At 39.7% G+C, this 24,612-nt stretch overlaps 1 protein-coding gene across 14 annotated transcripts in view; it reads right to left on the reverse strand.

The window, feature by feature from the left end:
• Positions 1-24,612, reverse strand: part of FMN1 (formin 1) — a 467,182-nt gene that overhangs the window by 345,502 nt on the left and 97,068 nt on the right. The window contains exon 1 of one of the 14 annotated variants that reach the window (XM_084975482.1): positions 23,113-23,397. The exons of the other annotated variants lie outside the window; for them this stretch is intronic. Within the exon in view, the coding sequence (XP_084831608.1) occupies positions 23,113-23,218 (106 nt within the window). The 5' untranslated portion in view covers positions 23,219-23,397. Of the gene's footprint in view, positions 1-23,112; positions 23,398-24,612 lie in introns of those variants that run through there. 14 annotated transcript variants of the gene reach the window in all.

Below are 24,612 nucleotides of genomic sequence, written 5' to 3' on the forward strand. Positions count from 1 at the left end.
GCCAAAAAAAAAAAAAAAAAAAATTGAGAACAAGAAACTGAAAGAGACTGAGAGTCACTGGATCTGGCTCACGTAAATGATAGAAAAGATGCATGAAATCTTGCTTAGGAGCAGAGCTTTGTGGTTGCCGCCTGGCCCAAGGCTCAGTTATTCAGTTCTTCCTTAACTTCATAAAACTAGCATAGTATTTTACAAATAAATCCCAGTTTGGATTAAGCTAATCAGAGTCAGTTTGTTGAAATCAATGCTTCACAAACAAAGGCTAAGTAATGAAAATACCAAAAATTTAATTTGGTGTTGCTCCTGTGGCAAAACAAAACAAAACAAAACAGACCAGGGGTCAGTTTTCTTTAATGTGTACTCCATTTTAGGAAAATGTATAAATGTCATTATTTGACTCTATTAGCCTTCGAAGGAATCTTGAATCCTATGGATAGATCCCCAAAACCTCTCTCTTACTGATTCCAGTGGACCTGTTCTTAGTCCCCATTTCATGGAACTTCTCAGTTGCCTCAGGCAGAGGTGAACACACATTTCTTTTTTCTTTCAATTCCTTTCTAGAAACCCCATCCTTATCACTCTTTCAATGCTCCTCCTAGTTCACCACACACTGCTCAGACACCATGCTGGCTCCTGGTCCTCTCTCTCTCTACATCTACATCAGGACTCTTACCCTTTGACCTTTGGAGTCAGAGATCTCTTTATTGTGGGAGGATGGTTCTATGAATTGCAGGATGTTTGGTGGCACCTCTGGCCTATACCCACTAGTTACCAGGAGCACCCCACCCTCCTTCCCTGGTCAACTGTGGCAGCTCCAAATGTCTCCAGACATCACTAGTTGTTACCAAGTTGAAAACCATGGCTCTACATGTTTGAGTACCCCAAAGATCTGTACTGGATCCTCTTCTCCATCTTCACCCACTCCTTTGGTCATCTCACTGAGCCTCCAAACTTAAAACACCACCTAAATTCTAATGACCCCAAGTTAATACATGCAGCCAGGCCTCTCATGTTCCTATCTCACACAGGCACTGACTACTCAGCATGTGACTGACGGGCATCCCAAACTCTTGACTGTCCTCCTAAACCTCCCACTTCACTAAATGGTATCGAGATTCACTCAATGTCTCAGGTTAAGAACCTGCTTCATACTTGAGTCCTCTCTCTCTCCCATTCCACAGAAATGTTATGAACAAGACCCACTTAATCAAGTACCGAATAGCATTCTGAATCTGACCACTTGGCATATCATTACCACTCAGCCTATTCTCATCCAGGCAATTGAAATAATCTCCCTGCTCATCTTACTTTTTCACTCCTACACCCCATCCTATTATCTAGAAAAACCCAAGGGACCTCCTAAAATGTCACACAATTCCTCAAATCAAAAATCCTTCAAGAGGCAGACCAAGATGACATTGCTCTCGCTTTCTCCCACAAACACATTCAAAAAACACATCTACATGTAAAACAACTCGCACAGAACATCCCCTGAATGCTGGCAGAAGAATTTAAACCTCCAAAAAGGGCAAAAAACTCTTGACATAACTGGGTGGAACAAAACAAAAAGAAAGAGAAAGAGAAGGAATCACGATGGGACTAGCATTCCTAAGAAGAAGCTGTGAAGCAGAAAAGGAACCCACATCCTGGGAAGCCACCTAGCCAAACAGAAGATCAGCCAATACAGAGGGACCTCAAAGTCGCTGAGGAAAACGTGGCAGCTGGACTGAGGAGGGCAAAGTAGAGTGAGAGCCACACAGATCATCTGCACCAGCACCCCAGACATCAAAGCCTGAGATGCTCAGGCAGGGCTGGGCACTGTGACTTAGGCTCTGGAAGTCAGTCCCTGGGAGAGGACTAGGTTTGGCTTGTAGGGACAGCCTAAGGGGCTAAGAAGTGTCGTGCTATGGGAGTGGGAGCAGTGCACTACGGGCTGGGGAGTGGAACACCACGGCAGAGGGAACCCAGGAGAAGGTCTGGGCCTGCAGGAGAAGCATGGCACCATTGTTGGGAAGAGCGAGAGGAGGAGGGGCGGTCTGCCATAGGAATCTCGCTTTATATGCACTAGGGCTCTCAGAAGTGAGGTGCCTCTGGTTCAGGCTATGGGGGGCAAGAAAGCCACTTGCTTGGGCTATGGGAGACTGGGCACTTCTTGTGCAAGCTATGGGTGGCTGGGTACCTCTTGTGTGGGCTAAGGGCAGCAGGGGGCTAAGTGCAACATGGTACCTCTTGCATGATATATAGGAGGCAGGGACGGACCTCAGCGGTTGTCTTGGAGGCCAGAGGGAGGCGTGGCCTGCCACCACTGGGGGCCTGTGAGTGGGCTCCACCTGTGGGCTCAGTCACCTCAGGTGTCGGCAAAAAAAAAAAAAAAAAAAAAAAACACGTTATTGCTCTCACTCCCCTGCTGCTGCTACTGCCAAATGCTCTGGGCAGTGCCCAGACGCTTGATCACAGTTTCTTCCCAAGACCCTACAACTAGGGGCAGCTAGTGCTATACCTCCAATGGAGGCTAAGTGGGATAAGGTGCTTCTTGCATGGTCTAAAGATGGTGGGGGCAAACCACCACAGTTATCTCTGACTCCAGAGGTGGGCATGGCCCACCAGCATTAGGGGTCCATGAACAGGAACCACTTGCAGCCCCAACCATCTCAAGGGCACCACAGAGGAGGGCACTGGGACCAAACACCACCCGTTGTTGCTCTTGCATCCCTGGGAGCACACTGGCCCCTGCTGCTACCACTGCCAAATGCTCTGGGCAGTGCCCACATTCTTGATCTCTGTCACTTCCCAGGATCGGGCAACTAGGAGCAGCCTGTGCAGGACCTTCTGTGTTGGCTAAATGAGACGAGGTGCCTCTTGCATGGTCTGCAGGTGGTGTGGGCAAACCACCACAGTTATCACTGACTCCAGAGGTGGGCATGGCCGGCTACCACTAGGGGTCCCTGAACAGGCACCACTTGCAGCTCCAACTACCTCGGAGGAGGGCATTGCAATCGAACACTACCTGTTTGGTTCTTACTCCCCTGGGAACTCACACACCCTGCTGCTACCACTGCCAAATTCTCTGGGCATTTTGTAAATCTGCCTAAGGCTCATTACAACTTCCCAGGGCCCTGCAACTAGGAGTAGCCTGCACCACTTTCCTGCGGGTCCTTGCTGCTGTTGAGAGCCCAGCAACCAGGCACTGACTACTAGCCCTACCCGTTGCCTCCTTCTCCCTGGAAACACACTCAGCACCCTGGGGATAACAGCCTGCTCACACCAAAGAAAGAGACAGCAAATACTCAAGTTCACATGCCAAAAATAAACAGTAACCCCTCACAAAATACAAAGGGGTGCTCTTGCATAGAAGTAGCCTTACAAGACTATAGTTTGGCTTCCCTAAACTCAAAGAAAAAGAAAAACATAAGCAAGATGAAGAAGCTCAGAAACTACTCTCAGTTAAAGGAACAGAATTCACATTAAGCAGCAAACAATGAAACAGACCTCTGCAGTCTGACAGACATTGAATTCAAAAGGGAGACAGTGAAAATACTGCTGGAATTAAGGCTGAATATCAAGGAATTAAGAGTGGATATGAACAGTAATGCAGATTCCTTTAGAAAGGAACTAGAAAATATAAGGAGGAACATAGAAAAATCAGAAAACTCATTTGCAGAGACACAAACTGAGCTAAAGGCACTAAAGTGCAGAGGAATGAATCAGTGACTTGGAAGATAGAATAATGGAAATCACCCAATCAGGACAGCAGACAGAAAAACAAATGAAAAAACACAAAAGCAATATGAGAGATCTATGAGATAATATAAAGCAGACCAATCTATGCATAATAGGAATTCCAAAAGGAAAAGACAAGAGGATTGAAAATATATTTGAAGAAATTATGTTTGAAAACTCTCCAAATCTAAAGGAAACTGAGATCAAGATACAGAAAGCACAGAGGGCCCCAAACAAGTTGAACCCAAATAGGACCACACCAAGACATATTATAACAAAAATGGCAAAAGTTAAAGATGGAGGATTCTAAAGGCGGCAAGAGAAAAAGTGTTAATTATAAGGGAACCCCCATAAGGCTATCAGCTGATTTCTCTACAGAAACACTACAGACAAGAAGGGAATGGCAAGATATATTTAAAGTTCTGAAAAGAAAAAATTTGCAGTGTAGAATAGTCTATCCAGCAAGAACATCATTTAAAATAGAAGGGGAAATAAAGAATTTCTCCAACAAACAAAAGCTAAAAGAGTAAGCAATACTAAACCCATTCTAAAGGAAATACTGAAAGAGTTTCTCCAAATAAAAAAAGAAGTAAGAAGATGGAGTTCCCGTCATGGCTTAGTGGTTTACAAGTCCAACTAGGAACCAAGAGGTTGAGGGTTTGATCCCTTGCCTCGCTCAGTGGGTTAAGGATCCAGCATTGCCATTAGCTGTGGTGTAGGTCACAGATGTGGCTTGGATCTGGCATTGCTGTGGCTCTGGCATAGGCCAGCGGCTACAGCTCTGATTAGATCCCTAGCCTGGGAACCTCCATATGCCTCGGGTGCAGTCCTAGAAAAGACAAAAAGACAAAAAAGAAAGAAAAAGAAGAAGTAAGAAGAAATAGGATGAAGGAAACTGCAATTGCAAAGCAATCACTTAAATAAGCCAGCATACAGATCTAAAAGAGAAAAAAAAAAAACTGCTATAAAAGCAAGGATAAACACAAGGAATAGCAAAAGGACAAGCATGAAGATGTTAAAAAAAGACTTCAAAATCACAGAATGTGGGGAAGGAAAGTAAGAAAACATAGATTCTTTTTTTTAATTATGTTTTTGAGCCTATATGACTATTAGGATAAAGCAAGAAGATACAGGAAGGAGTTAACATACTTGAAAAACAGGGCAACCACAAATCAAAACCCAACATTACATTCACAAAAACTAAAAAGAAAAGTACTTAAGCATAAAATAAGTGGAAATCATCCATTCCAAGGAAGAAAGAGAAACTTAGAATCAACTGGAAAACAAAGTTTAAAATGGCAATAAATACATATCTATCAATAATTACTTTAAATGTCAATGGACTGAATGCTCCAATCAAAAGACACAGAGTGGCAGATTGGATAAAAAAGCAAAAACTTACAATCTTCTGTTCACAAGGGACTCACCTGAGGGCAAAGGACACATATAGATTGAAAGTGAGGGGATGGGAAATGATATTCCATGCCAATAGACAAGACAGGAAGGCAGCAGTTGTAATACTCATATCAGAGAAAATAGACTTTAAAATGAAGGCCATAAAGAAAGACAAAGAAGGACACTATTTAGTGGTAAAAGGATCCATTCAAAAAAAGGATATTACTATTGTCAATAGACATGCTCCTAATGTAGGAGCACCCAGATACCTACAACAAATACTAATAGACATTAAAGGAGAAATTGATGGGAATACAATAATAGTAGGAGACTTTAACACCCCACTCACATCAATGGACAGATCCTCTAAACAGAAAATCAATAAGGCAACAGAGATCCTAAATGACACAATAGAAAATTTAAACTTAATTGACATTTTCAGGACATCACATCCAAAAAAATAAGAATATACATTCTTCTCAAGTGCACATGGAACATTCTCAAGGATCTGTCACACACTGGGGCACAAAGCTAATCTCAAGAAATTTAAGAGTGTATGTGGAAAGCAGTATGGAGATTCCTCAGAAAACTAAAAATACTACTACCATTTGATCCAGCAATCCCACTCCTGGGCATCTACCCAGAGAAAACCACAACTCACAAAGACACATGTACTCCAATGTTCATTGCAGCACTATTTACAATAGCCAAAACATGGAAACAACCTAAATGTCCATTGACAGAGGAGTGGATCCAGAAGATGTGGTACATATACACAATGGAATATTACTCAGCCATTAAAAAGAATGAAATACCAGCATTTTTTTTGCAACGTGGATGGACCTAGAAACTATCATGCTGAGTGAAGTCAGCCATACAATGAGACACCAGCATCAAATGCTTTCACTGACATGTGGAATCTGAAAAAAGGACAGACTGAACTTCTTTGCAGAACAGATGCTGACTCACAGACATTGAAAAACTTGGTCTCTGGAGGAGACAGTTTGGGGGGTGGGGGGATGTGCTTGGGCTGTGGGATGGAAATCCTGTGAAATCAGATTGTTATGATCATTATACAACTACAGATGTGATAAATTCATTTGAGTAATAAAAAAAAAAAGAAATTTAAGAGTGTAGAAGTTATTTCAAATATCTTCTCTGACCACAATGGCATGAAACTAGAAATCAACCACAGGAAAAGAAATGAGAAAAAACTAACCACAAGGAGATTAAACAACATGCTATTAAAAGACCAATGGGTCAATGAGGAAATCAAGAAGGAAATTAAAAAATACCAAATGATAATGAAGACACAACCAAGGAGTTCCCATCATGGCACAGTGGTTAACGAATCTGACTAGGAGTCTTGAGGTTGCAGGTTCAATCCCTGGCCTTGCTCAGTGGGTTAAGGATCTGGCGTTGCTGTGAGCTGTGGTATAGGTTGCAGATGCAGCTCGGATCCCGAGTTGATGCGGCCCTGGCACAGACTGGTGGCTACAGCTCTGATTAGACCCCTAGCCTGGGAACCTCCATATGCTGCAGAAGCGGCCCTAGAAAAGGCAAAAAAAAAAAAAAAAAAAAAAAAAAAAGACACAACCACTCAAAATCTATGGTATGCTGCAAAGAGCAGTGCTTAGAGGGAAGTTCATAGTGATACAAGCCTTCCTCAAAAAAGAAGAAAAATCTCAAACTGACAATTTAACCCACCACCTAAATGAATTAGAAAAAGAAGAACAAACAAAACCTAAAGTCAACAGAAGGAAGGAAATCATAAAGATCAGAGAGGAAATCAATAAAATAGAGATTCAAAATACAATAGAAAAATCAATAAAACAAAGAGCTGGTTCTTTGAAAAGGTAAATAAAACTGACAAACCTCTGGCCAGACTGACCAAGAAGAGGAGAGAAAAAAAACCAAATAAACAAAATAAGAAATGAGAAAGGAGACATCACAACAGATACTACAGAAATACAAAAAACCGTAAGAGAATACTATGAAGAATTGTATGCCAACGAATTTGACAACCTAGAAGAAATGGACAACTTTCTAGAGACTTACAGACTGCCAAAACTTAATCAAGAATAAATAGATCAGCTGAACAGACCAATCACTAGAAATGCAATGAAATATGTCATAAAAACACTCCCTACAAATAAAAGTCCAGGACCAGATGGCTTCACAGGCGAATTCTACCAAACATATAAAGAGGAACTTATATACATCCTCCTTAAACTTTTCCAAAAGGTTGAAGAAGGATCACTTCAAAAGACATTCTGTGAAGCCACCATCACCCTAATACCAAAACCAAAGATACCACCAAAAAAAGAATACTACAGGTCAATATCTTTGAGGAATACAGACGCAAAAATTCTCAACAAAATTTTAGCCAACTGAATCCAACAACATATAAAAAAGATCATACACCACGACCAAGTGGGTTTCATCCAAGGTTCATAAGGATGGTTCAACATATGCAAATCAAAGTCATACACCACATTAACAAAAGAAGAGTCAAAAACCACATGATCATCTCAATAGATGCAGAAAAATCATTTGACAAATCCAATATCCATTCATGATAAAAACTTATCAAAGTAGGTTTAGGGTGAACATACCTTAACATAATAAAAGCCATTTAGGACAAACCCATAGCAAATATAATACTCAATGGAGAAAGGCTGAAAGCCTTCCCACTAAAATCTGGAATAAGGCAAGGATGCCCACTCTCACCACTGTTATTAAACATAGTATTGTAAGTCCTAGCCACAGCAATTAGACAAACAAAAGAAATCAAAGACATCCAAATTGGAAGAGAAGAGGAAAATTGTCACTGTATGCAGATGACATGATACTATATATAGAAAACCCTAAAGACTTAACCCCAAAACTACTCAAACTGATCAACAAATTCAGCAAAGTAGCAGGATATAAGATCAACATTCAGAAATCAGTAATTTCTAATATTATTAGAAATATTAGAAAAGGAATACAAAAATACAATACCTTTTAAAATTGCACCCAAAAAAAATCAAATACTTGGCAATAAACCTGACCAAGGAGGTGAAAGACTTATATGCTGAGGACTATACAACATTAATCAAGGAAATTAAAGAGGACTCAAAGAAATGGAAAGTTTTTCCATGCTCTTGGGTTAGAAAAATTAATACTGTGGAGTTCCCATCGTGGCTCAGTGGTTAACGAATCCAACTAGGAACCATGAGGTTTCTGGTTCGATCCCTGGCCTTGCTCAGTGGGTTAAGGATCTGGTAAGCTGTGGTGTAGGTCACAGATGCAGCTCGGATCCCACGTTGCTGTGGCTCTGGCATAGGCCGGTGGCTACAGCTCCGATTCAACCCCTAGCCTGGGAACCTCCATATGCTGTGAGAGTGGCCCAAGAAAATGGCAAAAAGACAAAAAAAAAAAAAAAAAAAAAAAAAAGAGAAAGAAAGAAAAAGAAAAATTAATTAATATTGCAAAAATGGCCATACGACTCAAAGCAATCTACAGATTCAATGCAATCCCAACAAATCACCCATGACATTTTTCACAGAACTACAAAACACAAAAAATCAGAAAATATATATGGAACCACAAAAGACCCAGAATTGCCAAAGCAATTCTGAGGCACAGAAACCAAGCAGGAGGCATAACTCTTCCAGACTTCAGGCAATGTTACAAAGCTACAGTCATCAAGACAGTGTAGTACTGGTACCAAAACAGATATACAGACCAATGCAACAGAATAGAGAACCCAGAAATAAATCCATACACCTATGGTCAAATTATTCTTTGACAAAGAAGGCAAGAATATAAAATGGGAAAAAGACAGTCTTTTCAGCAAGTGATGCTGGAAAAATTGGACAGCTGCACATAAATCAATGAAATTGGAACATACCCTCACACCATGCACAAAAATAAACTCAAAATGGCTTAAAGACTTAAACATAAGACAAGACACCATCAAACTCCTAGAAGAGAACATAGGCAAAACATTCTCTGACATCAACCTTACAAATGTTTTCTCAGGTCTCTCTCCCAAGGCAACAGAAATAAAAGCAAAAATAAACCAATGGGACCTAATCAAACTGACAAGCTTTTGCACAGCAAAGGAAACCATTAAAAAAAAAAAAAGACAACCTACAGAATGCGAGAAAATAGTTTCAAACAATGCAACTGACAAGGGCTTAATCTCTAAAATATACAAACAACTTATACAACTCAACAGCAAAAAAGTCAACAACCCAATGGAAAAAATGGGCAAGACCCGAATAGACATTTATCCAAAGAAGATATACAGATGGCCAACAAGCACATGAAAAAATGCTCAACATCACTGATTATTAGAGAAATGCAAATCAAAACTACTATGAGGTACCACCTCACACCAGTCAGAATGGCCATGATTAGTAAGTCCACAAATAACAAATCCTGGAGAGGGTGTGGAGAAAAGGGAACCCTCCTGCACTGTTGGTGGGAATGTAAATTGGTACAACCACTACAGAAAACAGTATGGAGGTACCTTAGAAAACTATACATAGAATTACTCTATGACCCAGCAATCCCACTCTTGGGCATATATTTGGACAAAACTTTCCTTGAAAAAGGCACATGCACCTGCATGTTCATAGCAGCACTATTCACAATAGCCAAGACATGGAAACAACCTAAATGTCCATCAACAGATGACTGGATTAAGAATGGGTGGTACATATACACAATAAAGTACTAATCAGCCATAAAAAGAACAAGATAATGTCATTTGCACCAACATAGATGGAACTAGAGACTCTCGTACTAAATGTAGTAAGTCAGAAAGAGAAAGACAGGAGTTCCCGTAGTGGCGCAGTGGTTAACGAATCCGACTAGGAACCATGAGGTTGTGGGTTCGGTCCCTGCCCTTGCTCAGTGGGTTAACGATCCAGCGTTGCCGTGAGCTGTGGTGTAGGTTGCAGACGCGGCTTGGATCCCACATTGCTGTGGCTCTGGCGTAGGCCGGTGACTACAGCTCCGATTCAACCCCTAGCCTGGGAACCTCCATATGCCACGGGAGCGGCCCAAGAAATAGCAACAACAACAACAAAAGACAAAAAAAGACAAAAAAAAAAAAAAAAAAAAAAAAGAAAGAGAAAGACAAATACCATATGATAGTACATATCTGGAATCTAATATATGGCACAAATGAACTTTTCCACAGAAAAGAAAATCATAGGCATGGAAAACAGACTTGTGGTTGCTGAAGGGGAGAGGGAGGGAGTGGGATGCATTGGGAATTTGCCCTTAATAGATGCAAACTCTTGCCTTTGGAATGAATAAGCAATGAGATCTTGCTGTATAGTACTTTTTTCTCACACATTCTCTCTCAAGTATTTTATCCATAACACTTATCATTACCTGAAACTACATACTAAGTCTCAGAGTTGGCTACAGCAATACCAGTTTTCATATCAGATTTTCTTTTATACAGATGGCATTATGGTAGTCCCTTTTCTAAAAGAAAGAGAAATGAGATCCTGTAGTATAGCACTGGGAACTATATGTAGTCACTTGTGATAGAGCATGATGGACGATAATGCGAGAAAAAAGAATGTATATTTATGTGTGTGTGTGTGTGACTGGATTTTGCTGTACAGTAGAAAACTGACAGAACACTATAAACCAACTGTAATGGAAAAAATAAAAATCATTTAAAAAAGAGAAAAAAATAGATAAAAGAAAGAAAAGAGAAAGGCTAATATATTCCAGATATTTCATGTAGCTTACTTCTAAATGATAGTTAAGTCTTAAAGACCTAGAGGTATGTTTGTAGATCTATATTAAGAAGATAGGAGTTCCCGTCATGGCACAGCAGAAACAAATCCGACTAGGAACAATGAGGTTGCGGGTTCGACCCCTGGCCTCACTCAGTGGGTTAGGGATCCGGCATTGCTGTGAGCTGTGGTATAGGTCACAGACGTGGTTCGGATCTGGCATAGCTGTGGCTGTGGTGTAAGCTGGCAGCTACAGCTTCGATTTGACCCTAGCCTAGGAGCTTCCATATGCCATGGGTGCAGTCCTAAAAACACCAAAAAAAAAAAAAAAAAAAAAAAAAGAAAAGAAAAAAAAAATATATAATAGGCTTCAGCTTGGATGCACTGCTATTAGCTAGAATTCAACTTTGGCAAGAATTCTAATGCTATGCCCAGGCTTAAAGGAAATGGACCTGTGATTTACTCACACTGCTTTCCCTGTGCTAAAGAAAAGGTGTATTAAACTGTGCCATGTTTTTGCCCATCCTTTGCTCAAGCCCTCTGATTCTCCTTTTGTCAGCTAACTTCTGGGCAATATTTACTCACTGACATTCTCATTGGCCTTAATAAAACAGGAGACATATGAAACCCAACCCTTGGAAAAAGTTTTAATGGAGGGGGGAAAACATATAAGACTGAAAGATCTGCTGGAGTTAACAGTAGGTGTGAATCATCTGTATATCTTTTAATTCCTGTAAGTAGAGAAAGGAGATAATGGTATATAAAAGAAAAGGAAATGAATTCAAAGGGTTTTTTTTTTAAGTAAGAGAATGGGATTATCTTATTTTCTTTGCCCTTCAAGAAAAGAGAGATTGCGTGATGAAATTGTGATATTACAGTGTTGAATAATTAAGTAAAGACAGGACTAAAGAAACTAAAGACACGGAGAAAAGGAGGAAAGAGGGAAAAGGGAAAGTGAAAGGATAAAGAAGGTTACTCTATAACAAAAACTTCCCAATTATCCAAACTCCTCTCCTCACTCTTAAGAAAGGTCAACTGATAGCCCATAGCTCCTGACATGTAATTATATCCCATTCTTCTTTTGATCTTCTCACCAAGAGGGACTTAACTGCCCTTTTCTTGATTCATTAGATGGCCACTTCAAAGAGGCCCCAAAGGGGCATTAGTTGCCCAAACAACTCCCCTATCTTAGTAAATCCAGACAAAATCCCCAAAGCAATTCATCCTAAATTTCACACATTATTGTCTTTGGCCCCTGTCAGTGACCTCAGCCTACAATATTGATTACCACTCTGCCTCCCAATATGAATCTTTCAGATGATCAATTAGTTTCTATAACAGGGAAAGAGTTATCCAGCCTAATACTGAAAATGTCCTAAGATCCATAATTAGCCCAAGAAGAAACCACATAACATAGCAAACTTGTCTTAAGTTGACTACCATTTACATCTCACTTCTTACCCCCCAAAAGCCAAGAAGGGAATCATTCAAGCAGTCCTAATACTCAGTCTAGAGAGGACTTCAAGACTCTGTTCAAGAAGTTCCCGTCATGGTGCAGTGGTTAACGAATCTGACTAGGAACCATGAGGTTGCGGGTTCGATCCCTGCCCTTGCTCAGTGGGTTAAGGACCCGGCATTGCCGTGAGCTGTGGTGTAGGTTGCAGACGTGGCTCGGATCCTGCGTTGCTATGGCTCTGGTGTAGGCCGGTGGCTACAGCTCTGATTAGACCCCTGGCCTGGGAACCTCCATATGCCATGGGAGCAGCCTGAGAAATGGCAAAAAAATAAAAAGAAAAAAAAGACTCTGTTCAAGATGAAGATGGGTGGTCAGTTTAGTGCCGATGGATTAAAACATTTTGTTAAATTAAATGTCTCTAACCACTCTAACATGGAAATCAGACTTCTGAGGTCCCTGTGAAAAGATAACATACAAATCTGTGAGTTTCCATGTATTCTTTTAACTTACTAATGGATAAATGGGCAAAGGGCAAATAAGATAAATGACCAATGAATATGGAGAAATGTTCAACATTACTGGTAATGAAAGAAATGCGAGTTAAAAGGACAATAAAACACAACATTCCCACATCAAGTCAGAAAGATAAAACTTTGAAAATGTGCAATGTTGCTAACAAAGCAGTAAAATTGGTGCTCCTCTATAAAGAACAAGATAGTGTCTATCGTATTCATTAAGTCAGCTCCAGCAGTTCACATGGCTCTTGGACATAGCAAGTTTCCATTAAAATTTGTTCAGTAAATAAATGAAATAAGTCCATGGATAATCTGCTGGTGGGAGCAGACTGAGCAAAATTTGGAGGAACAATTTGATAATAAAATTTAAAATGCAGATAAAAGTCATAATTTTGACACTGTAATTCTCATAGGAATTCACTATAAAGAAATTCTTTAAAAATATAAACACCCTATAGAAAAATGTTTGTCACCTTAAGACATCAAAAAATTATAAACAAACCAGGTGTCAAAAATTAGGAAAATGATAGTAAATGGGTGCCCCAATTCTCTACACAGAAGAGTTCACAATAATTAAAACAATATTTACGAAATGTCTGAAAATATGGGACAATGTTTATAACATGCAAAGCCAAATAAGTTATGTATCAAGAGTAGGACTTTTATTTAAGTATAGTAAAAAAAATATTGAACAGAAATGTAGGTTTTTAACAGTAATTTTTTCATGGATTGTGATGATGGAAGGTTTTATTTTCTTCTATTCTTATAAATCTTTTAATATTTTTCTAGGATGGCTAGAAAATATATATATATAATTTTTTAAAAAATTAAAATTCTATATTAGCAGAATAGGAAGATCACTTTCTGAGGAGGGTTATCCTGTCACAAACCCCAGATGACATCAGTAGGACAGGTAACCACAGTCCTTCACACTAGGGCTTTTCTTCTTAGCTCTTTTTTGTTTTGTTGAGTTTTTTGGCTATACTTGCACCTGCAGACCTTCCCAGGCCAGGGATCAAACCCATGCCACATCAGTGATAACACTGAATCTTTAAATCTTTAACCTGCTGCACCACTAGGGAACTTCTCTCTTTAAAAAAAGAAAAAAGAAAAAAAAAAGTCTACTAAAGTATAGTTGATTTACCATGGTGTGTTTATTTCTGCTGTACAGCAAAGTGACCCAGTCATATATACATACATACACATTCTCTCATATTATCTTGCATCATGTTCTATCACAAGAGATTGTATATACTTCCCCGTGCTCTTTTTTGTTTTAATGTTTTGCCACATTCAGGATAGATTCTTAGAAGTACACATCCATAAGGCATTTTGATGATTAATAGGTATTTTATTTTAAAAATATTTAAATCTCAATTAAAATCCTTCTGCTACTCCTTTAACCATTTTCTATTTGTCATTAGTGAGTATAGAGACAACCTGTCTCTATTTTCAGTCAATTACAATTGTCTATATTAAAATCATTTTAATGCCTTGGCATATAGTATATGTTTATTAATCTTAATGAAGTTCTAGAAACAAAGTTCTTTACATTTTTTAAAGTTGTCTTTGTATAGCACCTAAGATAATAATTATTCAGAGTAAATGAGATGAAATATGTGAATAAGTGTTATATAAGTATAAAATGCTTATCAGATGATAACTTTAAGTTTATGGGATGGCATTCCTTACCTTATATTTATTTCTGATAGGATATTTTCCTCTCATTCTATATGAGCTATTTCATTTATGTGGGTTTTCCATGGCCTATGTGTATGTCCTCTACAAATTATATATATATATATATTTTTTAGCATATGTTATAAAATGCTTTCAACACTACACAGGTAATTTACAATATCAAAAATATTTTAAAGGGCCTTGTGAAATGCAAACCAAGTGACAATGAAGTGCCATTTCACATCCACTAGGATGGCTATAGAAGGCAGATAATTACAAGTGTTGACAAAGGAATGGAAAAACTGGGACTCATATGTTGCTTGTAGGAATGTAAAATGGTACATCGGCTTTGGAAGACAATCTGACATTTCCTCAAAAGGTGGAAAGATAGAATTACAATATGGACCCAACAATTCCACTCCTAGGAATTAACCAAGAGAAGCGAAAACATATGTCCACACAAAAACTTGTATACAAATATTCATAGCAGCATTATTAATAATAGCCAAAAGGTAAAAAGCAACCCAAACGTCCATCTACTTATGAATAGATAAACAAAATGTGCTATACCTATATGATGACTATTATTTGGTAATAAAAGGATATATCTTGAAAATATTATGCTGAGTGAAAGAGGCCAGTGACAAAGACCACATATTGAATGAATGACTCCAGTTATATAAAATTTCCAGACAGGAAGATCTACACAGGCAGAAAGTAAATTAGTGGTTCCCTGGGGTTGGAGGGAACTGCAGAGAAATGGTGAGTGACTGCTAGTGAGTACTGGGTTTTGGGGGCAATGATGAAATGTTCTAAAATTAATTGTGACAATAGTTGCATACCTCTGTGAATATACTAAAGATGGCTGAATTGTGCATTTTGAATATGGGAATTATATAGTATATATATGATATCTCAATAAAGCTGTTTTGTGTTTTTTTAAGACCCTGTGAGTTTTCAATGAATTGGCAATATATATTACTGTAATTTGGGAGAAAGAACTATGGCACTAACAAAATATACATAACTTTTTACTACTTCTACAAATTTATGTTAAAGAAATCATTTAATGGAAACAAAAAGCTGTGTGAAGAAAGATGTTAACCACATATTTTCTATTAGTTTCAACTTGGAAACAATTTAAATGTCTAACAATGGATTTGGTATTATGGTTCATCTACATGATAAAATATTATCATCCATTAACTATAAAGCTATAATTAATAATATTGTATAAAACATTCAAAATAATCTCAAGTAGGAGTTCCTGTCGTGGCTCAGTGGTTAACGAATCCGGCTCAGAACCTTGTGGTTGCGGGTTTGATCCCTGATCTCGCCCAGTGGGTTAAGGATCCGGTGCTGCTGGTGAGCTGTGGTGTAGGTGGCAGGTGTGGCTTGGATCCCACGTTGCTGTGGCTCTGGTGTAGGCCAGCAGCTACAGGTCTGATTAGACCCCTAGCCTGGGACCCTCCACATGCTGCGAGTGCAGCCCTAGAAAAGGCAAAAAGACAAAAAATAAAAAATAATCTCAGGTAGATATGGAAGTATATAAAATATAAAATAAGTAAATTCAGTCATTTAAAAACACCCATCTCTATGAAAAAGGCTGCGGTGGTTGGATTATGGAAGATTTTTGCCCTGTCTATTTTTTTTTTTCTTTGGCCACACCCATGGCATGTGGAAGAGTTGCTGGGCTAGGGATCAAACGCAAGCCACAGTGGTGGAGCCTCGCAGTGACAATGCCAGATCCTTAATCCACTGCATCACAAGGCAACTCCTTTATCATTGCCTTTTTATTTTCCATAGTAGTTTTCTTATATAATCCTTTTAACTTTAAAAAATTGAAATTGTTACTGCTCCATTAAACCAGTAGTAAGCACAGCAATCCAATAAAATTAAAAAGGCTCCCTGGAGATGCCTAATGAAATACCAGTGGTACACGTGGGGGAGAATTTCAGTCACCAGCTTAATTTAAACTCTGTCACAAAAAACATTCCAGTGATGTGAGAGGCAACGAGGTGGTTACAAAAACATAAGTTCATTAAGTGACTGTCACATAGTCTAGCTGTACCTCTGGTATACTTCTCTCCAGTATTTATCTGGATTGTTTCCAGTATACGGTAAAAATCATTGCTGCTCAATCAGTAGAAGCTTAAGATATCTTCCTTGGTCTCCTAGCACTCATGCCTGAAAGTTGTAACAGCATAATACTTAATTAACACTTAAATACTACGAGTGTGCACACAGGTGCTCTGAAGGTGGTTTGCTAGGAAGTGGTGTGTGAAGATGGCAAGAAATGGAGGGCATTTGGAGCAGAGGTACACCAACCTCAAGGGCCAGCACTATTGCATTTGCATTGTCAGAAAGGTTTAGCCTCCTCATCACAGTGGTCCTCAGCAGGTGCACAGCAGGGTGTACAAGGAAGGAGCTGAAGGCAGAACAACACTAATAGAACCTTTGCTTTTAGACATGTTGAATATATATAGATATATATAGATACACACACACACACACACACACACACACACATATATTCACAGTGTCTCAGAGTATGCAGGGCACAGGGGAACAAAAGTCTCATGGGTAAAGTACAATAAACATGTTTAATGCCCCCAAGGCATATGCAGCTCTAAATATGTATGTTTCAAATGCATTTACTGGTGTATGTCTCACTCCCAAAGCTTGACCTATATACTTACTGTGTGATCATCTGTGAGTGGACTGCTTACTTGCTGACACATTCTTCCCCAAAAGACAGCTGACTCCTTGACATGGATTCAATCAACTTCCACATAGGAGTTGAACCAAATGAGCGTTCCTGTGTAATTGCAACTTAGGTCCACAACTAACTTTGAATCATCTACTATTCTGAACTGCCCAAGCGTCTTATCCTTTCAATTAGTATTTGGTAAAAATGAAGAAAAACAGTGAAGCCAGTGAAATTTAAGATCCCTCCCATCTACCTTTTTAAAAAGTATATTGTTTTATTCTTCATAATCCAGGCAGAATTTGTTTATAGTGGAGATTTGGAAAATATCTGTGAAGCAGAAGGAAAAATAGGCAATCATAGCCCCCTATTCAGGAATGACTATCACAGTATTTCAGTGGATTTTATTCTAGTTTTTTTTTTTTTCCATGCATCTTTGTGTTGGTATCCTGTTTATTTCTTTGGGCAACACAGCTGGGAACATAGCCTATACACAACTATGAAGCCTCCTGTTCCCATGACAGTTGGTTTCCCCACGAAGCACAGCCCTGCTCCCTCACCTCCAGCCAATACCTGGGCTTTGGCAGAAGACAGAAAAATCACACTATGTCAAAACACCAAGGGACCTTCCTCCACAGCCCATCCCACACTCCAACTGAAATAGCACCACTGCCCAACTGTGGTTACGCCTCTCCCCCTTCTAGAGAGGAGCCCCTTGGAGAACGACATCAGCCACCGTAAAATCCAGATTTACCACATCACTCTGAACACTGCCTATTGGACATTGGTTGTTCCACCTCAGAGCCAGCTCCATGGCCCAGTCAGTCCCTCCAGCCCAGATTCCTTCCAGACCATCTCCCCAAGGTACCACCTTACTTCAAAGCAGAGCCTTCTTTAATAATAAAACCCTCACTGAAAACTGCTTCTACTGTCCCTTTAATTAGCCTCATCATGCTCTGACCCACAGTTACCTGCCTGCTCCCTAGCTCAGGAAGTTCTCCAGGCTTGACCTCCTAAGGACCGGGTCCAGCTCTCCCTTGAGGGCTCTCCGTGTATGGTCTCCTAACCTGGCTCCCCACCTTCCTTCTCTTCTTGCAGTTCTGTTCTAGAATGTCAGCCTGGGTTCACTCTGAACCTGCCCTCACCTGGAGGTCCTACGGGACACTGTTGCTGGTGCCTGTTCTTCATCTCGATGCTCTGTAAGTGTGGACAGAAGGCTCCACACCCTCTGCTCAGGCTACTCCTGTGGGTATTCCTTCTGCGGGTCCTTCCTTGTCCAAGGAGGAAGAATCGAGCAGCCCAGGACCTTTAGCAAAGCACCCCACGAGCCTGACATCAGGGCAAGGACATGAAAAGAAATAATTGGCCTCTTGCTCCCTGAGCATTTGGACCTGAAACATGCACACAGGGAAATCAAGAAAATCTGGATCTTTTCCAAGAAATTTTCAGAAAAAGAGTGGAACACATCTTGTGTGGTCATTGATGCCCCAGCATCTGCTTCTGTCACATCTGTTCCTTTTCTGGAACAAGCCATTGTTGGTTCAACCCTTTGAATCATCCAGCTTCTCATGTGTATACACCACAAGAACCTCATGCAAACATGAGTCTTTGTCTCATGACAAAAGCTCTTAGGATTCCCTTCCCTGCCACATGACCAACAATGCTCCTTTTCTTGGACACAGCTGGTACATAGGAGTAATGGCTGTTACAGTCTCTGTATTTCTCATCACCTGACTGTACCCCACATGCCCATTAAGTACCCATACACACCCCAAATGCCCATTAACTACACTAATTAAAAGAATGAAAATAATTCTACTTTAGCTGATACATAGAAGATCTTTAATTCTGGAATTTACCCTTTTTTTCTCCCTTATCTTGCCATTCATATTTGATTTAAAAAAAATATGAAAGATCTCTATAGCTACCGTTCAACCAGCCACTGAAAAGTTTAGGGGTCTGGTTACCGAATATACCTTGGGAGGTATGTGACCCCCACTCATCTTTGATTCAATGTATGATTAGTGTATCAGTTTCATAAGTAATGTGTCTTCTGTCATCAAGACATTTGTCCATTCAGTCAAATTGCATCAAGCACCTACTGAATCTTGTGATACAAAGATAGCTAGGTCCTTGCCTTCAAGGAGTCCAGCAGCCCACAGGGAAAATGAAGAAGTAAATAAAATCTTGGAATGTAAGTGTTAAAAGGAGAGTACCAAGGCAATTAAAGGTCCTAAAGGGTGGGGAATCATCAGGGATGGTACACTTCCCAAGGGAAATAATAATTGATACTTGAGGAATGAATAAATTTAACCTAGCAAACCAGAAGGTACAGTACACACAGAAGAACGTATGTGCTCAGCAAAAGGTACATTTTTCACTATGACTGGAGGCAGGCGAGGACCAGGTGGTCACAGTTCATGGGCACATTCTTGCTAAGGAGATTAGATTTCATCAAGTCACGAAAATATGTTGATCTTGTCACCCCCCCTCCCCAGCTCTCCTCTCTGCCTTTTAATTGCAAAATGGTTCCCCCATAAGCCACAGTACACTGACCACCTGACATCCAGCTGTGGACAGCACCTGCAACAGCTAATTGTCTGGAACTGCTTACTGCTTCCTTCAGACCTGATGCTCTTCCTGACCCATTCTTGCCTCTCAGATCCCTAATCTATTCTCAGATCCTACTTTGCTGCTTCTGGTTATGCTTTCTAGGTACCACTCAGGAGCTCCCTTCCTATAGGACCACCTTACTGTGTTTTTTTTTTTTTTTTACTGACATATAGTTGGTTTACAATATTGTGTTATTTTCCCATGTAGAGCATAGAAATTCAGTACTTTTTCAGATTATATTCCATTATAGGTTGTTACAAGATAATGGCTATACTGCCCTGTGCTGTACAGTATATCCTTGTTGCTTATCTATTTTATATATAGTAGTTGTATCTGTTAATCCCATACACCTTAATCTATACCCCCTTGGTAACTACAAGTTTGTATGGAGGTTCCTTAAAAACTTAAAAATAGAATTACCAGACGATACAGCAATTCCACTCCTGGGTATATATCCAGAAAAAATGAAAATGCACTAATTCAAAAATACCCATGCACCCCTATGTTCATAGCATACTATTATAATAGCCAAGACATGGAACCCAAGTGCCCATCAACAGACGATTAGACTAAGAAGATGTGAGATATATATATATACACACACAATGGAATATTACTTTGCCATAAAAAGAATTAAATACTGCCATTTGCAGCAATATGGATGGACCTAGAGAATATAATGCTTAGTGACATAAGTCAGACAGAAAAAGACAAACACTATATATCATTTATAGGTGGAACCTAAAAAATAATACAAGTGAATATATAGAGGAAACAGAAAAAGACTCACAGATACAGAAACTAAACTTATTGTCATCATGGGCAGGTGATTTTATCGACCCTCTCTTTAGGTTACAGGCATCTTCCACCACCTTACCCTGAAGCCCTCAACCAGTAGACCTGTCTGCATTGCTATTCATTCCAGCTGGATTTTCTCTCACACCACTCGCAATAATATTATCAGTAAGCTTATCAGGTGGCTCTGGGCTGTGTTAAAGACTTTTCTTGGGGTGGATGAGGATTTTGGTCTCACCTTAATGGAACACCAGAAATATAATCATAAAAAGGGGATCCCAAATTTTAGCTATGTCTAGTTAGTGCTCTGATCTTCCTTAGCCCCAACAGTAACCATTTAAATCCCCATTTTATAGAGGAAAAAAAAAATGGAGAGCTAGATTAACTTTCCCACTGCAATTCAACCTATACACTAGGAAGCCTAATTTTCTACTTTTGGTTACATCTGGTTGGGAAAACCCTCTAGCTATTCTGAAGTATCCTTGGCTCACACTAATACTTACCTCGCCCAAGGGCAAAACCTTGGAAAAATCTAGATATGCATTCAATCTCCCAGGATTAAATTATTTCTACCCACTATTTGGCACTCCATTTCAACCTCTCCCAGCAAAACTATCACTGTCTGTGATAAAGCAAAGTTATAGAGCGAGAATTCATACTGAAGCCCAGACATAATTATAAGCTGCAAAGACAAATAATACCAGATATGATTTCTTTTTTCTCAAATATAAGAGTGGGGAAAGTATAGGCCTTGGATTCAGAAAGATTACTATCCATCCATGTGGGCCTCATCTATAAAAGGGAGATAATAGACATCCCTCAGGAGTTTTATGAAGATTAAACAAGACAAAATATTTAAAGTACTTCATACAGCACTCAGTAGATGGTTGTTAATACTTTTATTGCCATCAATACTACTATTACTTTTACTACCACAAGCAATGAAATACGGCACTAAGGTGAAGGACCCAACTCTAAGATGAGCTAATGGACGGTACCACAGGGACTGAGAAATATTCTACTTGGAATTAAAGTTAGTCTCAGATGCAGGTATATCACTTGTACCTGGAGGAGTAAGTATAGTCTAACAAGACAATAAAAGATCTAATTTGGGGACTCTTCCAGTACTCAAAAGAGGACAAGCCTTTACTGGTAGAGTTTCTGGGTGATTAATATATTAAAAAATGTTTTAACTATTGAATGTTGGCAAAGATGTTGGTTGCTACCCTCCACCAGCTCTCATCAGCCCCCACCCCACCAACTCTCCGAGAGAGAGAAAGAAAACAAATCCAGGTGTCACTGCTGGAAGCTATACGCCCTCAGATTCTGGCAGTAACAACAAAAGCATTTGTAATTTCCTGCTATAAAGAAGACAATGCAGGAGTTCCCATCATGGGCATTGGAAACAAATCCGACTAGGAACCATGAGGTTGCGGTTTCGATCCCTGGCCTTGCTAAATGTGTTAAGGATCTGGTGTTGCTGTGAGCTGTGGTGTAGGTCACAGATGCGGCTCAGATCCTGTGTTGCTGTGGCTGTGGCTGTGGCGTAGGTAGGCTGGCTACTGTAGCCCAATTTGATCCCTGGCCTGGGAACCTCCATATGCCTCAGGGCAGCCAATAAAGAAAAAGCGGGGGGGAAAAAAGTCTATCTAAAAGATTAGAACAATCCAGAAAGACAGAGACTATGGTGTCAACTAAGCAGGAGCAGATAGAAACAGGTGAGGAAAAAAGTCAATGCCTATTCTGAAAATTATTTTACAGAACTCATCTAAGTAATTTCACCAATTTGCATATAAAATCTACCTCATTACCACAAAACTTGTTTGACAGGAAAGAGAGACAGTTCTTATAGGAAAGAAATCCAAAACCTCTCACATCCTAACAATGTCCCTATTAGATATTAAGTGCAAGAGTATTATTTAAACAATGTCCATATTTAGGATTAGGTACAAAGAGTTTTCACTGACTTTGGCCAAACAATCTAGATTAATTTTTTCTTTATATTGATACACACTTTATTTCAGCAACTTTAAAGAATTGTATAAAATCTTCATATTTCAAAAATACAAATTGTCTCATTTATACTTCAAAGTTCTTATGATGAAATTAACCTACCTCGAGGAAGATTATTCTTAAACCTTCCTTTACTAAGTAAAAATAAACAAATGTGCTAATTCTTAGTTTTGTTGAATATAATGAAATCAACATGTTCAGATTTCATATTCATATATAAAATCCAGATAGTATGATGGTTAAAATTTGAGATCAGCAGCCCTGCAAATTACAATTGGAAGACACCTGAACTAACTTGTCATGCACCCAACAATGACCTTTCACCAAAAAATTTTCCTAATTCAGCTTGTGAAAACTAGCAACTTAAAAGCACTTAGTAGTAAAAGAGGAAGTTCAATTCTGATCACTTAACGTGATTTATCGCTTTCCCCACCTGCAACCAAACCATTAGGCTCTTGCTTTCAAGCTTACCTTCCTCTGGGGTTACTGACCTCCTGTGTCGGCACTTCCAAATCTTGGGGTTATAGTGGTAGCATGCACCCACCGTGCCAAAGGGTGGGGAGCCTTCCGCAAACATGACAGGGCCTCAGGACAGCTTGAGGAGAAGGACCAGATAGAGGGTGTCCTTCCCCTGTTCCATCATAGAGGCAACTGGCGCAGAGCCACGGTGGTGGAGAGACTCCGCCCAGTCTTAATGAGTCACCTTCCCTGCACAAGGCAGGTGGGAGGAAGGCAGGTCTCACCACTCTGCAGTCCCTTTGAGAGATAGAACTTTTTTTAAAAAAAAAAAACCAACAATATTCTTCAAGAGCTTCCTTTTATTTCCTCCTTTGAAGGGCTAGGAGAAGTCATCCCTTTGCTTTTCAAAGGACGTTTCCAGTTAAATATAGAAACAAATTTTTTTTTTTTTTTTTTTTACTTTCAAGTTTTTGATTCAAAACAAAATCCTATTCTAAGAACTAATGACTCTACTGTATCTGTCTTCAACATGTGTTAGGGATTTTATTTTCAGATTTTGAAGGCTAATTTCCTTCCCTGCCCCCATAAAATGATCTCCATCACTACCTTGAGCCTTGGATGTAAACCTGAACTATGAAAAATCGCTGTATAATTATCTTAATGAGACTTTGTGTTTATGTTGCAACTTTTATCTAAAGAGCTCAAAGCATTTTGCTAACCTGATCGTACTAAGCTCCACAACACCCTACTCAGGAATGTGATGGTAGGGATTACTACCAGCAAATTTAATAGGTGGGGAAAGAGATTTGCTAGTAGATACTGAGGTCACAATGCTAGCTGAAGGCACAGTTTGATTCAGGCCTCTGACTTTGCTTTCCAAGGACATACCCGACTGACCAATAGAGAGCTTCATATGGAAATGAGTATACATTTTCACTTCTCAGAAAGAATCTGTTGGTTTTTTGCCATACCCTCGGTATATGGAAGTTCCTGGGTCAGGAATTGAATCTGAGCTGCAGCTGCAACCTATGCCACAGCTGTAGCAACACCAGACCCTTAATCCACTACTCCAGGCTGGGAATCAAACCTGCACCACCACAGAAACAATGCCAGATCCTTAACCTGCTGCTCCATAGTGGGAATTCCAAGAATCTGTTCTTTTGTTTGTTTATTTGTCTGTCTTTTTGCCTTTTCTTGAGCCCCTCCTGTGGCATATGGAGGTTCCCAGGCCAGGGTTCTAATCGGAGCTGTAGCCACCGGCCTACACCAGAGCCACAGCAACGCAGGATCCGAGCCACATCTGCCACCCACACCACAGTTCACAGCAACACCAGATCCTTAACCCACTGAGCAAGGCCAGGGATCAAACCCGCAACCTCATGGTTCCTAGTCAGATTCATCAACCACTGCGCCACGACAGGAACTCCTGTTCTTTTGCTTTAAGCTTTAAAGAATATAAAAGTAAGGCAATAAATTTTTATTTTATGTTTGCAAATTATGGCACAGGTGCAA

Source organism: Sus scrofa, chromosome 1 (genome assembly GCF_054392235.1).
Source record: "Sus scrofa isolate SSC_HxYL_T2T_F1_AM1 chromosome 1, Sscrofa_HxYL_maternal_Yorkshire_Landrace_v2.0, whole genome shotgun sequence".
Taxonomy (NCBI): Eukaryota; Metazoa; Chordata; class Mammalia; order Artiodactyla; family Suidae; genus Sus; species Sus scrofa.